The sequence below is a fragment of the Quercus lobata genome, chromosome 3 (assembly GCF_001633185.2).
Source record: "Quercus lobata isolate SW786 chromosome 3, ValleyOak3.0 Primary Assembly, whole genome shotgun sequence".
Taxonomy (NCBI): domain Eukaryota; kingdom Viridiplantae; phylum Streptophyta; class Magnoliopsida; order Fagales; family Fagaceae; genus Quercus; species Quercus lobata.
The window spans coordinates 24,005,530-24,031,552 of record NC_044906.1 but is presented as its reverse complement, the minus strand read 5'-3'; the positions used below and the strand labels follow the sequence as shown (position 1 = coordinate 24,031,552).

Sequence of the window (26,023 nt, the reverse complement as noted above, 5' to 3'; positions counted from 1 at the left end):
AAGGATGATATATTCGTAATTTAATGGTGTATTTTTTTTACTAATTATTTTTAGGCCAATAAAAGGAAAAAAGACTAGTTCTTATCTTGTGACAACTATGATCTTGAATGCAATTTTTATGCCAACAATGTGCATCATAGACAAATTCAATGGTTTATTGCTATTTGAATTCAAAACAGAAAAGGCATTTTATTTTTTTGACTTTTTTTTTTTTTTTTTTACAATTATTTAATTGAGTTACCAAGCATGACTTCCACGCTTTTTTTTTTTGGGGGGGGGGGTCATACCATGTCCTATTTAAAAAAAAAATCATTAAATATCATTTGCAAGAGAAGGTGAATTTATGTTAGTTATAGAGTAAATGTTCTTTAAATAATTCATCATGTACAACTCATTCATGAGTAAGGCCTACGATAGGGTGGTGTGGATTTTTTATTTATTTAAAATCATGGAGAAAATGGAGTTTCATGAAAAATGGATTGGGTAGATTTATGAGTGTGTCAGTTCTGTTTCTTTCTCTATTTTGGTTAATGGGGAACCAAGGGATCAAATTGTACCAACTAGGGGGTTGAGACAGGGTGATCCTCTATCTCCCTAACTTTTCTTCTTTTGTGTGTGTGTGTGTGTGTATGTATGTGTGTGTGTGTGTTCAGAAGGGCTAAATGGGTTAATACAACATTCTACAATACAAGTACAAATAAACAATGTATTAGCATGTGTTAGTGTAAAATACACAAGTGTGTTGAGTAAAATTACCTGTTTACAAAACATCAATTTTGACATGTGTGTGTGTGTGTGTGTGTGTGTGTGTGTGTTCAGAAGGGTTAAATGGGTTAATACAACATTCTACAATACAAGTACAAATAAACAATGTATTAGCATGTGTTAATGTAAAATACACAAGTGTGTTGAGTAAAATTACCTGTTTACAAAACATCAATTTTGACATATACTTGTCACTGTCCCCTATATGTATTTTTAAACCATTTCAATGTGGGATTGCCATCTTCATCAATCATTTTTTGCTACAAACATATATATATATATATATATATATATATATATATAATAAGTAAGTAAAAAAGTTACTTCATGGATAATTGCAAATTTGATTTCTTGACATAAATGTTAGGTGCATTTAAATTCCTTCTAAGTATGATATATTCGTAATTTAATGCTGTATTTTTTTATTAATATTTTTTAGGTCAGTAAAAGGAAAAAAAGACTAGTTCTTATCTTGTGACAACTATTATCTTAAATGCAATTTTTATGCCAACAATGTGCATCATAGAGAAATTCAATGGTTTATTGCTATTTGAATTCAAAACAGAAAAGGCATTTTATTGTTTTGACATTTTTTTTTACAATTATTTAATTGTGTTACCAAGCATGACTTCCACGCATTTTTTATTTTTTTTTGGGTCATACCATGTCCTAGGGATGGAACTAGGATTTGAACCTGGGGGGCCAAAGCATGAACCAAAAAAATTTCAAGTGACATGGTTTATTTAAAAAAAAAAAAAAACACGGTAGGCAAAACAATTGCATTTTATTACCATAAATATTTAAATCAAAAAGGAAATAATATGAATTAAAAAAGTTGAAAGTTACAATATGATATTCTAACCTTTTCAAAGAAGAAGAATAAAAAAAAGAAGAGGACTTCGGATCTCCAGATTTTGGGTAATTGGAATAAAAATGTTGATGTTATCACGTTGACCAACTCACCAATATGATAAACCCATACTTTTGGATGTAACTAAAAATCACACTAATGAAGTTTTCAAAACTTTGTTTGAGGATTTTAAAAAATTGTGATATTAATATTAAGAGTTGGCAATGCTACATCATTAATATTGGCTTCTAAAATAATTTTGCATTTTATCTTTTGAAAAAAATTTAAATATTGTAATTGACTTTCCCATAATTTATAAATCAATTAAAAAGTCATATAAATTATTGCCACCCCTGTAAGGGAATTTTTTTTTCTATGAGATTTTTTTGGTTATGAATTATTGAATTATGATATTGGTGATTTGTGGATTTTTTTGTGTTGTATTTAGACTATGGAGGGGCTACGGGCTCAAAGAAAGGGTTAGGTGATTAGTTTCTTTTGAGTTATTTGGACCAATCCAAAAATTTGAAGGGGGCCAACTATAAACTCTAAAATATGATTCTTCCAATATACTAAATTTTTTCAAAGAAATAGTTTTTTTTTTTTTTTTTGGTTGGGGGCGGGGGGGGGGGTGGGGGGGTGGCTCCTTAGTGGGTTCGTCCCTACCATGTCCTATTAAAAAAAAATCATTAAACATCATGTGCAAAAGAAGGTGAATTTATGTTATTTATAGAGTAAATGTTCTTTCAGTAATTCATCATGTACAACTCATTCATGGGTAAGGCCTACAATAGGGTGGAGTGGATGTTTTTGGTTAAAATCATGGAGAAAATGGGGTTTCATGAAAAATGGATTGGGTAGATTTATGAGTGTGTTAGTTCTGTTTCTTTCTCTATTTTGGTTAATGGGGAACCAAGGGGTCATATTAAACCAACTAGGGGGTTGAGGTAGGGGGATCCTCTATCTCAGTATCTATTTCTTTTGTGTTTAGAAGGGCTAAATGGGTTAATACAATATACTGTAAATGAAGGGAATATTCAGGGTTATTCTCTTTGTAAGGGAGGGCCAAAAATTTCTCACTTGTTTTTTTGCAAATGATAGCCTCTTATTTTGTCGGGCAAAGGTGGATGAGATAAATACCATCCAATCCATTCTAAAGACCTATGAGAAAGCTTCGGGGTAGTAAATAAACTCTAATAAGACAACCCTCTTCTTTGGGAAATTAGAGACCGAGTCCACAAAAAATTCAATCAAAGACCTCCTTGGTGTTCAAGAGATAAAGAAGTATGAGAAATATTTGGGGCTGCCTGCGATGGTGGGAAAGAATAGGAAAGCGAGCCTCAATTATATAAAAGATAGAGTTTGGAGGAAATTGCAAGGATGGAAGGAAAAACTCCTCTCAAGCGGGTAAAGAAGTGTTATTGAAGGCAGTGGTGCAAGCCACGCCAACCTTTGCGATGAGGTGCTTCAAACTCCCTTTGGGTCTTTGTAGGGATATTGAGATGTTAATCCAGAAATTTTGGTGGGGTCAACGAAGTGAGCAAAGAAAAATCCATTGGAAAAATTGGGAAACACTTTGCAAACCGAAAAAAAGGAGGTTTGGGCTTCAAAGAGTTAGCAAAATTTAACGATGTAATGTTAGCAAAACAGGTGTGGAGACTTGTTCATGATAAAAGCTCCTTATTTTATCGTGTCTTTAAGGCAAAATATTTTCCAAATGGCACTATTTTTGAAGCAAAACAGTCCTCGGGTTCATTTGCTTGGAAGAGTATTTTGAAGGCAAGAAAAGTTATTTTAATGGGAACTAAATGGAGTGTAGGGGATGGACAGTCAATTTGGGTCTTCAAAGACTGTTGGGTGCCTAGACTTGCTAGGGGAAAATCATATCTGATGCATCGGGTTTGGGTAGTGAGGCTAGGTTGGCTGAGTTGTTGAACTTTGATTTGGGTTTGTGGAATGCACAAGTGGTTGATGCATGGATTCTCCCTTTCGAGCAACCTAGATAAAGGCTATTCCCATATGCATGTCTCCATAATCTGATTTCCTGTATTGGTCATTGGAACAAAATAGGACATATTTGGTGAAGTCGGGTTACAAATGCATCTGTGAGGAGGTAAGATATGAGGAGGCTTCATCCTCTGACTCGGGTGCAGCAACAAGCCTATGGTCTGGAATCTGGAAGCTAAAAGTGCCAAGAAAAATAAAACATTTTTTATGGAGGGCCTGTACCAATAGCTTGCCAACAAAAAAAAAAAAAAAATGATGAAGAGGAAGATTGTCTCGGACTCATGTTGTTGTCGGTGTGGAAGGTTTGAAGAGGATGTCAAGCATGCGCTATGGGACTATGAAGCTACAAAACAAGTTTGGTGTAATGATCTTGGTTGGGTAAACAGGTTCTAAGCTGCTCATGGGGAGTTCTTGGACTTAGTTAGTCATCTACTCTCAAAACCTCAGGTGATAGAGAAGTTTGCAACCATGGCCTGGCACATCTAGGCTCATTGAAACATGACAAGGCTCCAGGAAAAAACTATATCGTTGGAGATGATCAGTGAAGAGTACAAAATTTGGCATACGAATCCATTCAAGTAGACCTAACAGTACTGGGTTAGTGGGTTATTAAGGATAAGGAAATAAAAGGGCATCGAATGGATGGGACATGCCACAAATGGACTCCTCCCCATAATAGATAGATAGTCCCCCGATATGGATGGATTCAAGTCACATGAATACAAGGTAGATGGATACCAAAGCCACGTGGTACCAACATGGTTTTGAGTGGGCTCTAAGGAATCCTAAATGGAAATAACTTGCGTCCCACAATTAACCCTAATTAGTAGAATTCCAATAGGAAAAGGATCCCGTAATATATGGGCATTTATGATGATCTTCTTTGTAAAAAAACAACTTTTTATGCAAGAAACGGAGGTTGGTTCTACACTACTATAAAAACGCAAGGCCCTCAGAAAACAAGGTACACATAATTCACCCTAGCTTTGGCATTCTAAAGCTGTGAAAAGATTTTTAACTTAACTTTCAGAGGGTTTTTGGCTGGTACCACAATGGTACTCTCTTAAGGTCTTCTTGTTTTGTGTTGTGCAAGCGTTGTCTAGAACACGTAAGGACTGTGTAACTAACTGACAATTTTTGGCATCATCAGTTGGTGCCATCTATGGAGACTCTTGGAGATAAGCCATATTTACCGGCTTCCCGGACAAAAAATTGTATGGTACTTACTCGTTCGATGGCAACAACCACTAACAATTAGGGTGACGAATCGCGCACCACTGCTCTAGAAAGACAAGTTCAAACCCTCGCAGTCGCAGTGGAATGCCTCACCAAGCAGAATCATGACTTAGAGGAGTAACTGCGCTAGAAGAACGCAACACTTAACACTCAGGAGGAGGACTAGGAAGGAACAAGCGCTAAAAGAAGGAATCAAGAGGAGTTGGAAGGCAGCAACGCCCCAAGCAGACAAGAGCAAAAGGATACTAGTCGACCATCCGCCATAGATACGACTCCCCTTCACATAGTCGCGGAGATGCAGATGATGAAGGAACGAATGGATTTCATGATGAACGCCCTCAAAGAACGGGTGTCTAGCAACCTTGATGACTTAGTCCATCGAACTGATTCACCATTCACCGCATCCACCATGTCATTCCCGTTATCGCCAAAGTTTTGTATGCCTCCGGTAAAAAGCTATGACGGATCTACAAACCCCCTAGATCACCTAGAGTCTTACATAGCCTGCTTTAACAAGGAGGCATTCTTACTCTCAATCGATGAAACTGATGACAAGATACTTGTTGCCGCGTTCATGAACGTGCTGTGGAAGGGTAAGTTTCTATTTTCCTTATATAAGAATGACTCGAAGACCATGTCATATGTGCTCTACAGGGCTACTAAATACATAAACGCGGAAGACGCATTGTTGGCTTACAAAGAGAAGCCCCAAAACAGAGAAAGACAGGAGGAATCAAGATAGGACAAGGGGCGAAAGATGGCTAGGATAGGAGATAAAGGGGAAGATAGGCGCTCCAAGCCTCTAACCGGAAGGTTCACAAGTTTCACCTCTCTGAACACCCCGATTGATCAAGTCCTGATGAAGATCAAGGATGAAGGGGCCCTAGCATTCCCCGGCAAGTTGAAGGGAGACCTTAGCAAGAGGTCTAGAGACAAGTACTGTCGTTTCCACCGCGATCATGGCCATGACACGTCTAAGTGTTACGACTTAAAGCAGTAAATAAAGGCTCTCATTAAGTAAGGGAAGTTTCAAAGGTTCATCGGTAAGGAAGGAACGGAACAGCCCCAAGGACAGCTTGCCTGGAGAGAAAACGAACGCCTTAAGCCACCTTTGGGAGACATAAGGATGATAATAAGGGGCAGTGCAACTTCCAGTTCTTCCAAGAAGGCACGAAAGACCTACCTACGAATGGTTCAAAACGTCTAGCTGACGGGGTACGTTCCAAAAATGGCATGAACTAACAACCTCGTAATTGGATTCACAGAGGAAAATGTCTGATATCTCCATCACCCATACGACAATGCACTTGTAATCAACGTACATATAGGGGATTACAACATACACCGAGTCCTTGTGGACAACGGGAGCTCTGCCGATATCTTGTACTACCCAGCATTCCAACAAATGAGGATAGGGAAAGAACAATTAGTTCCAACCAATGCACCACTTGTAGGATTCAGAGGAACAAGGGTGCATCCCCTAGGAGCGGTCACCCTGCCAGTAACGGTTAGTGATTACCCTCAACTGATCACCAGGGATGTCATATTCCTAGTTGTTGATTGTTCATCCGTGTACAACGCCATATCGGGTCGCCCTACTTTGAATTCATGGAAGGTCGTATGCAACACCCCATAATTTTGATACCAATTAAATTATTATACGTAAATTTTTAAAGGAGGCCTATAATTAAAATGGATTAAATTAATTTGGGCCTAAGGTATTAAAAAGAAGATAAATACTATGGAATATGAAGCTCAAGTGAGGTGATATAAGTACATATATGGGCCTTGAAAACCCTAGTCTTTTACCCCGTAAGCTACATGTGCATATTCTTATAAGGCTTCCTTTTTGCTTCAGCCGCATCAGACTACTGAACTTTGCTTCTCTTCACTATGGTTGTGAATAGAGATACAGGTACAGTTTTTATGATTATACTGATAGAGAAAAGGCTCCTAGAATTGTTATTATATTTGATTAAGAATTGTATTATGGCCGTATGTCAGGAAGTCTTTGAATTGAACCAATAGAGTTTGTGGTTAATTTGCTTTCATACTAAGCCTCAATTGTTGACCGGTTTATTTGCTTTCACACTAAGCCTCAATTGTGATTTATTTGCTTCTACACTAAGCCTCAATTGTTGATCGGTTTATATGCATTCACACTAGCTCAACTATGTAATAGATTTTGGGTCTTTGGAATGATGATTACAATATTATAATAGCAATTGTTTATATAGCCGTAGTGGAATAGTAGTTCTAAGTCCAACATTGAGGCTGAAAAACTATGAATGCTAAATACATTCTGACTAATTGTCATGCTATTGCCATGCTACATCACGTATTGCCATGCTATTCCCTGCAAAGTATGGTCCAAGCTTTGTTTGATTATGTAGCTTTTACTTTTGTTTAATATATCTATCTCTCTCTCTCTCTCTCTATATATATATATATATATATATATATATATATATAAATATATAATATTAAGGTCAGTAGATGTCCAGCGGCATCAAGAGAGCATTCTAGCACTAGATTGATGGATTAAAACAATCTCACGTGGCCTTCAATGTTAAGTTGAATATATATAGTTATATATATAATGTTAGAGTCAATGGACATCCAGTGCATCAAGAGGGAATGCTAAGCAACAACTTAAGGCAATACGTGGCTTCCAATAGTAAATTGGATAGTTACTTGAATAAATGGAGAATTTTAGATATATCATTATTGTCTAGGATAAAACCGTTTAAGTGTAAAAATAAGTTTTGAAGTGGGAAATTGTGTATTGATGAACCTATTTTTGGTGTTGCTAGATTCTAATTCTACTAAATTGTTGTGATTCAAGGGAGGTTGATTTCCTTTATTTTTGCAACTAAGAGGTAAGTGGTGTTTACTAATTTTGGGAGGGTTTTCCCAAAACAGTGTTGGTTATTAAACTATTTTATATAAAAGAAATATGTTGATATTCTATATATAAATGAATATTTTACAAATGTTTGATGTGCACATTAACTATTCGTTTTATGAAAAACTTGTGGGACAACCTAAATTTATTTAAACTTGTATGTGTGAATATGTCTTTATATTTTGAGCAGTATGAATGGATTACTTTGTGAGCACATTGTATATGTTTTGAAAACTTATGGCAAGTCATGATTAGAAGCTCAGTATGGTATTTAGTCCTTAGCAAGGGACAATCATACTGCAGCTAGTCCTTAGCAAGGGACGGTCCCAGAAAAGAGGGACAATACACATTTGATAGCTCCTTAACAAGGGAGTATACTATTGAGGATCCAAAAAGGAAGCTCCTTAGCAAGGGAGTGCACCTTTAGGTTCCAAATGAGCCTTCCTTAAGAAAAAGGGATGGAAAGGAGGTTCTAGTCCTAAAAGGGGATAGCACAATCCTGTTAACGGGGCGTAAACGTTGACCACAAGAAAAGTCTAGGAAAGTGTTTGTATGACGGTATATGTTATGATGGCTCACAATATAAAGATATTATTTTCTTTTACATGAAATATTTGATGACAAAATATTGATGAGTTATAAGTTGTGAATTTGTTGAAAGAATTATTTATTTAAAAGGTTTGTTCCCACACCCCAATGTTAGTGAATTCCACTTATTGAGTTATCTCACCCCCCTTTATTTCACATTACAGATACATTAGATGGATTACTAGAGTAGAGATTTTTGGGAGACAGAAGTTACGAACTATTTTTGTGGAACTGAGGATTTTATTATTATTTTATGGCATTAAACATTGTATTGGAGAAGTATCTTTGAGGATGTTTTGTATTTGGTGAATTAGAGCTCTGACTCTTGTGATCAGATTCAAGGTTGCTAGTTTCTTTTATTTAATATTTTTTATGGATTATTCAGATTAAATAGGCTTTTATTGCTTATGATTTTGGGGCATTACATCGTAACCTCAACCTACCATTTGATAATCAAGTTTTTCACTGAGTATGGAGTGGGAGAAGTAAGAGGGGATCAAGTGGTGGCATGCAAATGTTACATTACCAAGCTGGAGATGGACGATCATTTACAGACTATGTGTATAGAAGAACAACGGACAATAGCGGAATCGGTGGAAGGATTGGAAGAAGTACTCCTTGATGATTCTAGGCTGAACGGACAACGAGGATAGGCACTTTGGCCAGCCCGCCAGTGCGTCAAGCACTTAAGATGTTCCTAAGGAAAAACTAGGACATGTTCGCCTAGAGTCATAAGGAAATGCCAGCAATTGATCCATCAATCATAGTCCACAAGTTGAACGTATCGCCCTCATTCTCTCCTGTCCAGCAAAAAAAGCGGGTGTTCGCATAGGAGCGAGACAAAGTTATAGCTGAGGAGGTTCACAAATTACAGGAAGCAGACTTCATACGAGAAGTGTACTACCCTAATTGGCTGGCAAACGTGGTAATGATCAAGAAAGCCAATGGAAAGTGGAGGATGTGCGTAGATTTCACGGACCTAAACAGGGCTTGCCCTAAGAACAGCTATCCTCTCCTGTGGATCGGCACCTTGGTAGACTTAGCCGCAAGACATAAGCTGCTAAGTTTCATGGACGCATTCTCTAGTTACAACCAGATCAAACTGAATGAGGTGGATTAGGAGAAGACTTCATTTGTAACCAATCAAGTCTTTTTTGCTACAAAGTGATGCCATACGGGTTCAAGAATGCGGGCGCCACGTACCAAAGGCTGATGAACAGAATGTTCACGCATTAGATTGGAAGGAATGTGCAAGTTTATATGGATGACATGCTGGCGAAAAGCATATGGGAGGACAACCACTTGAGCGACCTCCAAGAGACATTCAATACCCTTCAGTCATACAACATGAAGTTGAATCCAAACAAGCGTGTGTTCAGGGTGACGGCAAGAAAGTTCCTGGGATTCATGATATCTCAAAGGGATATTGAGGTCAACCCAGAAAAGATACAGGCCATAATGGATTTAGCTCCACCAAAGACAGTTAAGGAGGTACAAAGCCTAAATAGCAAGGTAGCTACATTAAATAGGTTCGTTTCAAGAGCAACAGATAAGTGTCTACCTCTCTTTCGCACATTGAAGAAGTCATTTAAATGGATGACCGAGTGCCAACAAACATTTGAAGATCTAAAGGCATATCTTTCTTCTCCGCCATTACTAAGCCCATCTAAGCTAGGGGAAGAACTGTTCCTATACCTAGCCGTTTCCCTGGCCACTGTCAGCGCGACTATAGTCAAAGAAGAGGATGAGGTGCAGAAGCTTGTATACTTCACAAGTTGAGTACTCTAAGGAGCGGAAGAGAAGTACCCCCCAATGGAAAAGCTCATTTTCACGTTAGTAATTGCGGTGCGAAAGCTCAAGCTGTATTTCCAGGCATAGACTTTGGTCGTCCTGACGAATAAGCCCCTACGTAAAGCAATGAACAGCCTTGAAGCTGCAGGACGGATGGCATTATGGACAGTTGAGTTGAGTGAATTTGACATACAGTATCGACTGGGAACATCTATAAAGGGGAAATTAATCGCTGACTTCATCGCAAAATTCACTCTCGTAAAAGGCCAGGAGGTAGAAGAGAGCCCACAGTGAAGCATCCACGCAGACAAATCCTCTAACAGGTAAGCAAGTGGAGCTAGTGTGGTACTCAACAGCTTGGAAGGAGATAAGATCAATTGCATGGTCCGTCTTGACTTTCCTACGACTAATAATAAAGAAGAGTATGAAACCTTGATAGTAGGGTTGGACCTTGCCAAAGCGACAGGAGCTGAAAACTTGGTCATATATTGCGATTTCCAAGTAGTAACCAGTCAGGTTGATGGTGACTATGAATGCGAGAATGAATGGATGAAGAAGTATCTCGAGCAGGTGAAGGATCGAGTTAGCAACCTCCAAGTATCTCAAATTGCTCCACACTTATTTTGTTGTATTCCTTTTTTCTTTTTCTTTTTTTTTTTTCTTTTTTTTTTTTTTTTTTTTTTGTGGTTAAAAGATAACATAGCATGTGCAAGAATGTGAATTTATATTTTTTCTATAATTCAAAAGGTACACCTTCATTCTTTTACAAGAAGTGCGTCTACAATATTTTCTAATATTTTGGAACTCTATTTATTTTTTAATGAGGATCACTGTTATTATGATTATTATTATTATTATTTTATTTCACATTATCTTACATTTATGGTATTTTCTTTTTAAGCAAAGGTTGGTTTATGGAGCAAAAGCTGAAGCAGCTATAGCAATTGGGTTTGATGATTTCATTGCAAATGCATTAAGGGGTACTGGATTTTATCACAAGTGTTTGAGAAGACAAAAGCAAAATTTACCATGTATTGACTTTTTTTTAGTTTCCTTGACATTCAGAAAAGTCACTTACCCAAAGAAAACACTGGGGCAAAGCTATAATAATAATAACAACTAAAAAGCCAATTGTTGGTTCAACTGCACGAGCATTACCAATTGCCATGGGAGTTCTACACTACTCCAGAGAGCGAAGATTCTGAAATCACAATTTGGTTTACCCAGTAGGGGCATAAAAATCATGTATTATCTACTATCTTTTGGAAATTTTATTTTCTAATTTATTTGTATGGTTTAATTTTTGGAGAATGAATTTGGTGCTATTATTTTATTAAGATAAAGTGTTCGGAATGAAAGTGTTTGGAATGACCTAACAAAATTTAGGCCATCAACATTTAGAACTGCATTTCACAATAATTTCATAACAAATCTTATGTAACAAGTTGTTATTGATTTTAATTTGGACCTATTACTAATATTACTTTTTTATTCATTAATAACAGCTTGTAACTTAGGATATGTTGTGAAAATATTATTTCTGAATGTTCAAAATGTGTATAAAACACTATGAACGTTTAGACCCTCAATTTCCAAATAATCAATTCAAGCTTATTATCAAACAATTAATGTGCGGAAAATGAACATAAGCATATAACAGAATTGATAAATAATCTAAACCAAATGAAATCACATCCACAGCAGAAATTAAATGGTAAAGATTAAGGGAAGAGAGATGCAAACTCAAGGACAACACAGCGATGTGTTCTCGAAGAGGAAACCGAAGCCCTCAGCGTAAAACCTCTCCGTCGCCCTCCAAGCAGTAAATAATCCATTAAAGAATATAGTTGGGATACATGAACAGTTAAATACCCTCCAAGCCTAATCTACCCAGTGTACCTAAACCCTCCAAGCTCCTACTCCAACAAGGTTACGTCGAACCTATTTCTTCTTTAGCTTACCGGATTTTGCTATAGCCCATAGCATCAACCAATATGAAATTTGTCTCTTCCTAACTGCTTCCCACGCACCAAATGGCCTTCTCACAGATGTGGGTATGATGAGAAAAGGTTTTGGTAATGTACATCTCAATGATGTAACAATGGAAAGGGTGAGGGTAGAGGAATTTGAAGAGTCTCTATGTGAAAATTGGGGATGAGTCAATCTTGTTTTTCTCTAGGGTTTCTCTCTCAATATTCTCTTTGGAAGCTCTCTACAATTCGTGGGTATAAGGAGTATTTATACTTGTATGTGTTTGGAATGTGAAGAATCAGTTTTTCCAAAACAGAGCTGGCTGGCGGCTTGGCCTCGCAACTTGACTGAGTCGTGAGTTCTAGCCGCGAGGTAATTGAACGGCCAGAATGAATTTTTTGTCCTGTAGTGCTACAGCTAGCATGACAATTTAGCTTCTCTACATGCTTGGCACATGTGTAACTTCTGGCAGCTTGCCAGCCACGAGCTACCTGCGAGATCCAGTCGCGAGTCCCTGATTCTTTCCACAATCTTGAGCATTTCTTCACACTCTCTCACATACTACCCTTACATGATTCTCACCTAAATACAAGGTTACTAATTGCTAAAATACAAGCAAATTTGGCACGGAATAAAACCAACAAGATGGTTAATAAAATTCAACCTTACAAACACTATTATTTTTCACCAAGTTATAAAACCAATTTCTGACTAATTCTATTTTAGTTACTGCTTATATAAATTGCAAAGGTGAGAACTAGGTTACTTTTTAAGGTGACCTTGTAACAAGTATGGTGCCCCAAAACTGAAACAATACAAAATTAGTAAGTCAAATGTTTGATTTTGAAGGCAATGCACATGGTATGATATGACAAAAGCCTAACACACGGTACAGGTTAATCAAGGCTACGCACATACGAGAAAAATGCATAGCTCATAAAAACTGTAATAATATCACTGAAATGGATTACAATATTCTTGTAGTTGTACACCATAAAAGAATCCATAGATAGGCCATAGCCATATTATGAATTGGTTTTGTTACTCGCTTATATTACCTCCTCCATTCATAAAAGCTAGTGTCTCTTTGTAACTAACAGCGAGGGACTCGTTAAAATGGTTCCCATATTTTGCAAATTTCCTTGGTTCTTGTGTTTTGCGGTCATACACTGCCAAGCTTCTATCATTTTTATGTAAAAGAACCAACCCATCCTCTCGAATTTCTAAGTCTATCATCTAAATCACCATCCTTACCTATAAAATAGAAGACTTGCTAATACAAGAAGGCCCCTTCAACACAAAGCACAAATCATATTACATATCTAAGCACTAAACCATAGCACATTCAACCGCACTTTATAGAGATCAGTAGTGTAGTTACTTAGGTTTAGTCTCTTAGATATCCTTAGGCATGTAAATAGTTCCTCAATCTTATGCTTGGAAGCTCTTGTCCCTGTACTTGTGAATATTGTAAAGTATGATGTATTTTATACCTATTTGTAGCAAGAAACAAAAGGAATAGCTCTTATTTTGTGACGAGTATGATATTTTCTTCTTCTTCTTTTTGAGTAAATGACAAGCATGATCTTAAATGCAATTTTTATGCCAACAATGTGCATCGTGGACAAATTCAATGTTTTATTGCTATTTGAATTCTTACCAGGAAAAAAAACATTTTATTGTGTTACCATTTTTATAACTATTTGTTGTCAGATAAAATTTAGAGCATGCAATGAAAACAAAACAGACATAAACATATCTTCAGTCATAATTGTTTAAGTGTTTAAAGAAAAAAGAAGACTCACTATACGATAATGTATACATATATATATATATATATATATATATATATATACACATATATATATTTATTTATATATAAAATGTGCCTTCTAGTTTATGCCTTTTTCCTCACATATTTCCTTTTGATGGAGACATGCTATATATATATATATATATAGGCTAGACTAGCTAGGGACACTTTTAGATGAAGATTTCCATAACTTTCCTTCCATCAAGGAGTTTAAAAGTTGTAACTTCATGATGTTTATTAACCAATGAGGTTATACCAATTGAGATTTACTTAGAAATTGTTATTCATCATAATGATTTTTACAAATAAAATTCTTAAGACATGAGTTTTCATTTATCATTTAAATGTGGGCCACATAAAGTTTTCTTAAAATCTTATATTTGTTTCTAAAAAAAAATTTATAACTATTTTATTGTATTACCAAGCATGACTTCCACACTCCCACAAAAAAAGAAGACTTCAACATATTTTTTGTTATATTCCTTTCTTTAACATAATGTACCGTTTGTAAGAAGGTATAAGAGATCTAAGATTCAATTTCTTACTCTAAAAATTGATTAGTATCTTGGTTTAATGATAAAGAGTAAAATCATTAGATCCAAACGTCATAGGTTAAAACTTTATTTTTTTTTAAAAAAAAGGCTATATATATAGGCTAGACTAGCTAGGGATCCCTTTGGATGAAGATTTCCATAACTCTCCTTCCATCAAGGAGCTTAAAAGTTGCAACTTCATGGTGTTTATTAACCAAGGAGGTTATACCAATTGAGAATTACTTAGAAATTGTTATTCATCATAATGTTTTTTACAAATAAAATTCTTAAGACATGAGTTTTCATTTATCATTTAAATGTGGGCCACATAAAATTTTCTTAAAATCTTACATTTGTTTCTAAAAAAAAATTATTACTATTTTATTGTATTACCAAGCATGACTTCCACACTCCCACAAAAAAAGAAGACTTCAACATATTTTTTGTTATATTCCTTTCTTTAACATAGTGTACCATTTACAAGAAGATATAAGAGATCTAAGATTCAATTTCTTACACTAAAAATTGATGAGTATCTTGGTTTAATGATAAAGAGTAAAATCATTAGATCCGAACGTTATAGGTTGAAACTTTATAATAATAAAAAATTGCAAGGAAGGTGAATTTATGTTCCTTCTATAATTCATAATGTACACCTCCATTCTTTTACACCCACTAAAATCTTATTAAGGACAGGATTATTCCCATTTCCCAGATTTCTAACAAGAAGCCAAGAAATTTATGAATTGAAACCACTCACACACTTTATATAGTTTGTCCCTTTTTTTTTTTTTTAGTTTTTAGATTCGGGTCCATATGGACCACCTATAAACGTGTTAATCTGCATCTCTCCCATTTTTTTAAGGCAATACAATTTCAATAAAGCTATTGAAATAATAAAAATTCACAATAATTTCACAAAATTCTCAAATTAACATACAACCTCATATATGGATCTACCACAATTTACAATTTAATTTTTTTTAAGTTCAAGTGAGAATTGGTAAACTAATTTGGGAATGTTGTAATTTTTTGTGAATTTTTGTTGTATCTTTAAAAAGACTCAAATTATTTAATTTAAACCTTTTTATTAAATGCATTTTTCAATAATTCTATCATTAGATTACATCATGTCCTTATATCTTACTTTTTTTGTAAAATATCAAGATAATTAAAAATCAATAATTACCTCATGAATGATCATTCATTATACAATACACAAATTTTCTTTTAGGTACATATCATACCTACCTAATCTCTATAGACATATATTAAATAAGGCAATAGCATGTGTTAGCAATTAAGATTGGATAGGATATATATATAAAAAAAAAAATGAAAAAAAAAACAAAAGTAAATAAATAAATAAAAGAAAGAAAAAATAAGAAAAGAAAAGGACGAGGAACATATGGTACATAATAATAAAAAGTGTGTACTGTAAAATTTTCATCTCATCTATAAAGTTTTCAAGTTATACACAAAACATAAATTTATGGATTAATTAGGGTATAAATAATATCCAAATTGTTAGGATTTTAGTTGGTTGAATCCAATACGTAGAATTTTGCTCGAGCAAGAAATGAAGCTGCTTAAGCAAGCTTTGTAACAAAACATAAATTTATGGATTAATTAGGATATAAATAATATCCGAATTGTTAGGATTTTAGTTGGTTGAATCCAAGACGTAGAATTTTGCTCGAGCAAGAAATGAAGCTGCTCAAGCAAACTTTGTAACAATGAACAATAATAAACATGCTGAAGCAAGCTCTGTTGAATCATCCCAAGCGCATAATGGGATGGTTTGACATGAGAACTCCAACCTGTGACAAAAACCCAAAAAATAAAAATAAAAATAGATGTGAGGTATTTACTATTTAGACTAGCATTCATACTAGTAATTGGATTACTAAAAGCAATATTAAAAACTCACCGAACTTGAAACCTCCAGGGCTATATTCATGCATTACCCTGTTTAACTTCAAATTAACTGTGAAGTTTTATTCTGGTAAATCATTGATCCGATGTTGTGATCTAAATGGAATGGATGATACATACCCAGAATTTTTTAGAAACCTAACAGGAGAGAAGCTAACATGAATGAAAATTGTATGGTACAAAGAAGGTGCAACAAATCTATTTATAATAAGAATTGTTTTATGATAAAATTTTTTGACAGCTATAGCTAGTGTATAATGCACGCCGGCTCTGGCATAAATGGACATGCAATCAATTGATGGATAATGACAAATTTGATTTCCTAACATAAATGTTTGGTGCATTTATATATATTTTTTTCTAAATATGATATGTTCGCAATTTAATGGTGTAATTTTTTATTAACTATTTTTAGACCATTAAAAGGAAAAAAAGTCTAGTTCTTATTTTGTGACAACTATGACCTTAAATGCAATTTTTATGCCAACAATGTGCATCGTAGACAAATTCAATGGTTTACTGCTATTTGAGTTCTAAACAAATCTCTCTCCAAAAAAAAAAAATTCTAAACAAAAAAGGCATTTTATTTTTTTGACATTTTTTATATTATTTTAGGGTAAATTATAAAGTTGGTTCTTATCCTTTACATCATATTTCAATTTGGTCCCTAACACTTCAATTGTATCAATTTGATCCCTAAATTTTTTAATATTGTGTCAATTTGGTTTTTACGATTATCTTTTGGATAAAAAAAAAAAACAATCTGTCAATCGGAATAATAAAAATTTATTTTTCATACCACATCAACTACAAACTATATTGCTATGTCAGATTATATATAAGGCGGCCTATATATTAAAAAAAGAAAAAGAAAAAAAAAAAGTCAAATTAAAACTGAGACACGGGAGATTCCTTTCACTGCCACAAACTATTCATTAGACAGATGTTAACAATTCTAAAATAACCCATATAAGTTAACACGCCAGATTTGCAATGAACATGTAAAAGTCTTGCAATAAATCCAACTAAGAAACTAAACCCTGTATCTGTTTCGTATGAACCAATTGCTTTTCCTCTCTATGACTTAGATTTTAACTACAACTGCTTGACAAATCAAAGAGAAATTTTTTTCTTTAAATCTATAATCTTCATATGTAAAAATTTATGACAACCCTCATAAAAAATAAACCAAGTTAGACCCATATGCAGATATGCTAACCTTATCAAAATCCCATCTAAAAAATATACACAACCCAGATGTGGGCATAATAAGATAAATACCGAGTAGGTCTAACGCGAAGCCCAATACTATGGTGGAAGCCACCTTAACCTCCCAAAAGCTCAATGAATTCCTCATGATAGTCATCCGAGAGAGAGAGAGAGAGAGAGAGAGAGAGAGAGAGAGAGAGAGAGAGAGAGAGAGAGAGAGAGAGAGAGAGAGAGAGAGAGAGAGAGAGAGAGAGAGAGAGAGAGAGAGAGAGAGAGAGAGAGAGAGAGAGTTAAGGATTTTAAAATTTTCCCAAACTTTGAACTCACATGAGAGAGAGTTAAGGATTTTAAAATTTTCCCAAACTTTGAACTCACATGGGAATAAAAAAATTTAATTTTTTTGTCTGACGTGTCATTACAGTTGGCAATTGATATGACAGAGAAAATCATTGTTATGATCCTAGTGTCATGCATAGATTAAATATAAGTTTAAACATCTATTTATAAGGGAGAAGATAGGTGAGAGAGAGAGAGCAAGAGAGTTAAGGATTTTAAAATTTTCTCAAACTTTGAACTCATGTGGGAATAAATTTTTTTGTCTGATGTGTCATTACAATTGGCAATTGATGTGGCAGGGGAAATCATTGTTTTGATCCTAGTGTCTTGTATAGATTAAATATAGGGTTAAACATGTGTTTATAAGCTGGCTTGGGCATCCTCCTTTTACAAGACAGTTTTCAAGAGTGAGTTCTACTCATAGGTTTTTAACATTTGATATTAGAGCCAACCATCACCCCGTTTAAAATAACTAATAGGTGAGTGGAGTCATCAAAAGAGAAAGAGCTACCATCAGGTCAGTGTCGTTAGAGTGAGCCATCATGAACGATGACTACGGAGCGTGGTGGTATGTTATGAAGGATAGGGGCCAACTATATTGTAATTTACCCATGTGCAAGAGAAGGTGAATTTATATTATTTCTATAAAAAAAAAAAAAAAATTGAGGTAAATGTTCTTTCTATAATTCATCAGGTACAACTTCATTCTTTTAAACCCACTAAAATCTTGTTAAGGGTAGGATTGTTCCGAAATATTTGAATAGAAGTCAAGAAACTTATGTGTTGAAACTCGAAATTAACAAGCGAATCATTTTATATTGTAATATTCACATGTAAATGATATGATTAGTAAAGATATGACGTCTTACATTGGATACTAAATTACGAATGACTAAAAGTAGTTAATGTAATATACTCAATTGGAACCTCTCCAAAGTATTAGCTTCCCAACATTTTAAATAGTTTCCCCTTTTTCTTTTTAATTTTGGCAGATTAGGGTCAGTGAACCTATCAATATATCACTTACAATTTTTTTTTTTAAATAAAAATGTATTAAGCTAAAATTGCATAAATGTGACTTAGCTAGCTAGCCCAATTAGTCCTTGCCAACTCAATTAACCAACTCAACAAGCCCAATTAGTGCTTTCCAACTCCATAAAAATTAGCAGAACCCAAAAACCCTCTCTTCCTCTACTTTTCTTGTTTTTTTTTTTTTTTTTTTTTTTTTTTTTTTTTTTTTTTTTTTTTTTTTTTTTTTTTTTAAATCATGGTTGGAAATATACCCTAAATCTACCCCCAGGTCTTACAAACCCCCCTAGGGAGATGCCATCATACTAAAGATAACTTCTGCTATCTTTGTAACATCTCCTACAAACTTCAGAGAGAGACTATGAGACAAGGAGGACTGGGAGCGTGGGATAGTGATCAGCGTAACAGAGCGCTTCAATATTCCGTCCGTGAAGTCCAACACCGCCTACTATGGGTCCCTCTCGTTGGTGCATGGAGTCATTGCGTCGACAATGCTTCGAGGAGGGGGATCAGTGCTAGTGGCTTCACTCCATGGACCGCACCTAAAACCGTGTGTGCGGGATCTCTTGTTGAGGTAAGGGCAGGAAAAATCTGCGTAAGGCAGTACATGTCAAGCAGGTTTGGAAATTTTTGCCATCCCTGCTTCAAATCAGCCCTAAATTGTTACTTGGACATGATCTTTAGATGAACAATTGAATTCAACGAGTCTAGCTAATGCATAAAAACAAAAACAACCTATGCATGGGATGATAATTCATTGGGCAAATTGTATCCAAACAGTATGACCATACTATCAAATTTCAGAAATTATTGTTAAAATACCATTTTAATAAAATTCAATAAAAGATATATAAACCAAAATCTCAATTATTACTTGCTACACTATCAACTAGTGATCAATCACCAAGAAAATTTTGTGACAAAAAAGTAAAAGCTTAAGACTCAAAAAGTCTGCATATGTTCGAATTCAAACCCAAATATATCCTCCATCAACCTCCCATAGACTTCAATTCCTCCAATGTTGTTTTAATCTGATCCTGCACCAACTCCAAACGCTTTGAATACACCTCCAACTCCTTAATCTTTTGCTCCTTCCACTTCTCATCCACCCCATCAGGACTCCATTGCGTTGGACTCAATGCATTGCTCAACAGCTCTTGAAACAATGGTGATAAACTCTTCACCGTATCCTCAATCAAGCTCGCTACGTCATTATTCCCATTTTCAATGTCATTTGGCAAAGTACCATTGTTCGAAACGTGCTTCTCATTGATTTTCAAACCAGACAGAGACTTTGGTCGCTTCCATGGCCTAAAATCACCCATAACTTCCTCATCCTCCACCTTAACATTGACAAGATTAATGTCATTAAGGCTAGAACTCGGTTCATCCTCATCCAACATGCTATCTTCAACGCCAATTCGGCCAACAATATCACCCCAGATCTTACGAGAAATTTCAAACCTGGCTTGTTCATGTGCGGTCTTGAAAGAAAACTCTTTGTCTGGGTTGATTTTTTCAAGAATTCTTTTGTACTTTCTCTTTAACTTGCTGAGCTTATCAGAGAGCTGGTTCTTGTTGAACTCAACCTGAAGTTTGGACCTGATTTGATCGTAGAATTCTTTGGTGACATTGTAATTTGTGGAGCCACGCTGTGTTGTGAACTCAAGGAAGCCTCGTAGGAGCTCAATCTCATCCTCGTTAGTCCAAATCCGTTGAATCAGTCTCCGAGAATAGTCCACATGCCTTTTCTCTTCCTGCATGGCCCATGCATCGTTCTTGTTCTCATTCTCAACACGCTGTCGTTTTGAATTCACAATTATAGTAGTGGTTGTGGTGGTGGCTGTGATTGGAGGGTTGCCTATAGGGGTGGCCGCAGTGGCAGGAAGTGCAATTGTGACTATAGGGGTGGAGCGGACGGCGATTCCAACTGGAATTTTGGGATCATCAATGGATTCATCAATGTTATCGATAGGTTTAGCTGAAATGCTGTCGTTTTTTGTGTCATCATCTTCTTTTTCGTCGTATTGGGAGGAAGAAGAGGAAGAGGAAGAGGAAGAGGAAGAGGAAGAGGGTATAATCCAGCCAACCAATGAAGAAAGCATTTTCATACATTTTAATGAAATGATATGAATTGTTTTTATGAAATTTTATGGGTTGGAACTTGTCAGCAAAAAAAGAAAAAAAGAGTTGGTATGGACGGTTCAGCAAACTTCTAAAAGATATTAGTGATTTGGAACCAGACAAAAATAAACGTTTGTTGGAATTTTCTATTTAAACAAGACTAGGATTCCGGCCACAAAACATTGCACACCATTGGTTGCAAAACAAAGGAATCGGACACTTGTTAGCTACTATCTGTTTGTGGTCCACGTGCGATTCGCATCAAAAAGGCTTTATATACTACTAGTTAATTATTGTCATACATGTTATAGTTAAAATCATGTTTTGAAAATAAGATTTTAGTTACAATATAAAATTGTAAAATTATGTGCAACGCAATTGTGTAATTGTACAATTTTAATTAATGAAAACACGATTTTAACTACATGTCCCATTGAGACAGTGTGTGTAACTATTATCACTTATACTAATAGTTATAATTGTACAAAAGAATTCATGAGAGACAATCCCACACAAGAATTTATATGCAATGATGTGGAAGTACCATGTGAACTAATTAACATGGCATTTAATTATTATAAGTGGATTGTGACGATTTTAGAACAATGATATGAATTTGGTCAAAACAGATTCACATAAATAAATAAAAAATGGTCAAAACATTCAACATAGCCAACACGTAATTCATCTTTGCTTTCTTTTGCTCTGTGATTTTATTAGCGTTAAGGTGAAGGGAAAGAACAGTTTGGACCTCCTAATTCGGCTCAAGTTTAGCGTGGAGATTTGGAGCCATAGTTTTATGCTGGTTTGATTGTCAAACCAGTACTGGAAATGGAAATGGTAACAGAAACAATTTTTCCATTAGGAGATACTGAGCTATATATAGCCTGAAGTGCCTTTTTCTTTTTTCTAATTTTCTTTTCTTGCGGTAAATACTAAAGGATAAGGTTTGATTTAGTATTTAATTAGTTACACTAAATCTATCGGGATAATGATACATGTTTGAAAGCAGACACGTATTATCATTGGGATGAGTTAAATGCGACTGAACATAAGACTCAAGCCAAGTCCAATACTAAATACAACAAAACTGTGTCCAACTTTTTCGTTGAACTTAGACTTGGCATTTAATTAGCATCAAAGAAAAAGAATGACAGGAGCTTATACCTAAAACTACTACAAGAATTTCTAACAGGGTAGATTTTTTTTGTTTGTTTGAGGGGTTTCTAACAGGGTAGTTGGGACACTGATTTGGAATGTTGTTTGATTGGTCGGCTTGGACTTATGTAAAAGAAAGTGCTTCCTTGAAGAAAAAAAAAAATCCATATCTGTATAATTTTTAATAACCTCGGAACTTTTTTTTTTTTTTGGCATGGCGTGCATAGGCATATGAAATAGTTGACTAATATGACTGTATGAGGTATCTAGAGAAGACTTCTAGATATATATAAATATATATATATATATATATATATATATATATATTTTGGGATAATTCGATAGTTATAACGGAAAAGGGTTTCGAATCTTGGATGTCTCCGTTGGAAATACTAAGAAATGTCAACAAATTGTACTACATGACTCTTGGCTAAGGAGATCCTTTCAATTGTTATTATTATTGGGAAGGAGGGTTCGAATCTTAAATATTTCTGTTAGAAATACTAAGAAATGTCAACAAATTGTACTACAAAATTATTGGCTAATTAAGGAGACTTTTTCAATTGTTGTTATTTTATTATTATTATTTTTAAATAAAATCAACGGAACTCTTTCTTTTCTAGGGATGGGAAAAGGAAACCATTTCAGTTAAACGCATTGTGGATTTGGGTATGACTTACGAGTTTTGGACGTGTCTTTAGAGTTTTTCTTTTGATAATTAGTACAAAGCTTCGAACCATATCGCCTTGGAGAGTCTAACAAGTATATTGCACATCGGTTTAAATATATATAGCACATCATTCTCCATAATAAATTCCATGTAACTATATAATGGAAATGGAAACACTTGAAAGCAATTTGCTTTGCCAACTCTGTGTATGAAAATAAAAAAGTATAATTAAAAATGTCATGGAACAACTCACATGCTAAACATTTATTACAATAAAACCAAATATCTTTTTTTAATTATAAAATGTTAGAAATGAAACCAAATATCTAAATGCATACTAATATATAAGAAAATTAATATGTAGAATGATATGCAGAAAGTGTGGGAAATAATAGTCTCCAAAGTCTCACTATATCAGGCATTGAAATTTCTAAATCTAGCCTATTTATTATATTTTAGATGAGATGGCTCTTTCTTTAGCATCTTTTCTTATATCTCTCAATAAAATTTAACTGAAATTATACAGACTTAGGCTACATGCTTACTTACTTGCCTTCTTCTCAACCAAAAAAAGAAAAAGAAAAAAATAGAAACCTACGTCCTACACGCCTTTAAACTCGTATTCTTTGAGGGCAGCAATAAAAAAAGTATAAAAAAATTAAAACAGAATTGAGTAATTCACACTTTTATTACTATTTTTTAGTGTAAAATGAAAATATTCATCCTACAGAAATTTGAGAATAGGAGTGTGAATTAATAAAAAAAATACAACAAATCTAACCCAATCCATCCAATCTAAAGTCTTGGATTTGTTGTCATGGATTGAGTATTGAGTTCCCAAATTATTTTGAAAATTGGATTGGGTAGAGCTCAAGTTGACAAATTTTCAACCCAAGTAACCTGACCCAATCCAAAATATTATTTTTGAAGTTTAGATTTAGTTTAAATTTTTTAGTTTAATTTATTTTGATTTTTGGTATATAATTTGAAAAAAATTGAAGTATTAGGCTAAATTTCATAAATTATAAATAATTTATTGAATAATAGACTTAAATAATTGAATGAAAACCCAAATTTCTTATTGGATATGACAAAATTAGCCTCAATTCAGTGACCCATCTTACTTTGTTCGGTTGAAGATTTCTCAACCCAACTCTACCCATGCCCTCCCACTACAAAAAAATCGTCCTGTCCCAGCGTTTTTTTCCCAGCGTTTTTACAAACCGCCGTAATAGATAAGCCTATACCAGCGCTTTTTGTCGGCGCTTTACAAAGCGCTGCCATATGAGGCCTATAGCGGCGTTTTTCAAAAACGCTGGTATAGGAAGCCCAAAAGCGCTGGGATAGGGTTACTTATTTCCATTATGGAGAATGAGCTGTCCCAGCACTTTTATAAGCGCTGGGATAGGTCATTCTGATAAGGGGATGAGAAAGACCTGTCCCAGCGCTTTTAAAAGCGCTGGGACAGGTCTCTCTGTTCCCTTATGAAAAGAGGCCTGTCCCAGCGCTTTTGAAAGCGCTGGAATAGGGTCCACCTATTCCAGGGCTTCTAAAAGCGCTGGGATAGGTCTCTCCAAAACGCTGGGATAGGTCATTCTGATAAGGGAATGAGAAAGACCTGTCCCAGCGCTTTTAAAAGCGCTGGGACAGGTCTCTTCGTTCCCTTATGAAAAGAGGCCTGTCCCAGCACTTTTGAAAGCGTTGGGATAGGTCTCTCCAAAACGCTGGGATAGGTCCCTCGCACCACTTAAAAATTTTCAGACTTCCCACTTATTTTTTCACCTTCCCACCACTTTGGCCTCTCGTTTTTGGTCTCCCTCTTCTTTGCTTCAGATGTTTTCCTCTCACCCACATTTTCTCTCCCTCTCCCTCTCCCTCTCCCTCTTCCTTAACCCATTTCCCCTCTTCCTCTCTTCTTCTTTACTCAAAACCCACCATTTTTTTTCTGAAATTTCAAACAAAAAAATATTACCCAAAACCACAAACCCTACCCAAAGCAAGGTAAGTCTCTCTAGCTCTCATTTCTATTTTGTAGCAATATTTGTATATATATTTGTTGTTAAATTTCTGGTCTTTTATTTTTGATTTTGGTTGAAGTTTGGTTTGGGTTATGTGTATATTTATGTGTAACTGTTGGTTGATTGTATGGGTTTTAGTTTTGGTTTTGGTTAAAGTTTAGTTCATTTTGTGGCTTTTTATTTTTGATTTTGGTTAAAGTTTGCTTTATTTGGAGGAACTATAGGTGGCAGTAGTGCTAACAAAAATTTTCTCTAAGGTTTACATTAGAAATTGTTAATCTGCCTCTGTACATAGCAAGGTAAGTCTCTCTAGCTCTCATTTCTATTTTGTAGCAATATTTGTATATATATTTGTTGTTAAATTTCTGGTTTTTTATTTTTGATTTTGGTTGAAGTTTGGTTTGGATTATGTGTATATTTTTGTGTAACTGTTGGATTATATTTTGGATTATGTTGGTTGTTGTTAAATATTTTGTGTATATTTAAGGTTTAAACACTCTGTGGCTATCAAATACAAGTCAAAAGACTTTATGTTAATTGACTCCAACGAAACTCAATCACCTTCATTCACCAAGTTATGAATTAATAATTAATAATATATGTATGTATTTTACTGTTTGTTTGCAAAGAAAATTATGTTTGACTTTATTCTCTTTTAAATTTTTTTTTTTCCTTCTCATTGTGTGGATTGCATCATTGTTTAATTAGGTACTGGTTATCTCTCCAAAAAAAGTACTGGGTAAGTAGTTAGTGTATTTTATTTTTTAATTGTGTGGATAATGTCCGGTGTTATTTTAATTTGCCGCTGCACCGATTCTTGTTGTCAAAGTCAATCAAGTTGGTCCAGATGGTACCTTTTCATGCACTTCAGCACTTATAGGTGTGTGGATTATTTGTATAGTTTCTAAGTTCTAACCTAATTCGAAAAAAAAAAAACTAAAAAGTCAAAACAAGTGATATATTGGATGTGGTTTGTATAGTTGGATTGTGTGGGGGTGATATTTTGGGGCTTATGGCTTTGTTGCCCCAATTCTTGTGTTTAAAAATTTTCATGTTGTATATCTACTTGGGTGGCAAAGTTTGAT

At 34.8% G+C, this 26,023-nt stretch overlaps 1 protein-coding gene across 1 annotated transcript; it reads right to left on the bottom strand.

Annotated features, from left to right (window-relative positions):
- Positions 1-19,917: 19,917 nt before the first annotated feature.
- LOC115980607 (probable transcription factor At5g28040) lies at positions 19,918-21,073 on the bottom strand. Its single transcript, XM_031102838.1, has one exon. It carries the CDS (start codon positions 21,071-21,073, stop codon positions 19,958-19,960), a length of 1,116 nt encoding a protein of 371 aa, XP_030958698.1. The 3' UTR covers positions 19,918-19,957.
- Between the last annotated feature and the right edge of the window lie 4,950 nt (positions 21,074-26,023).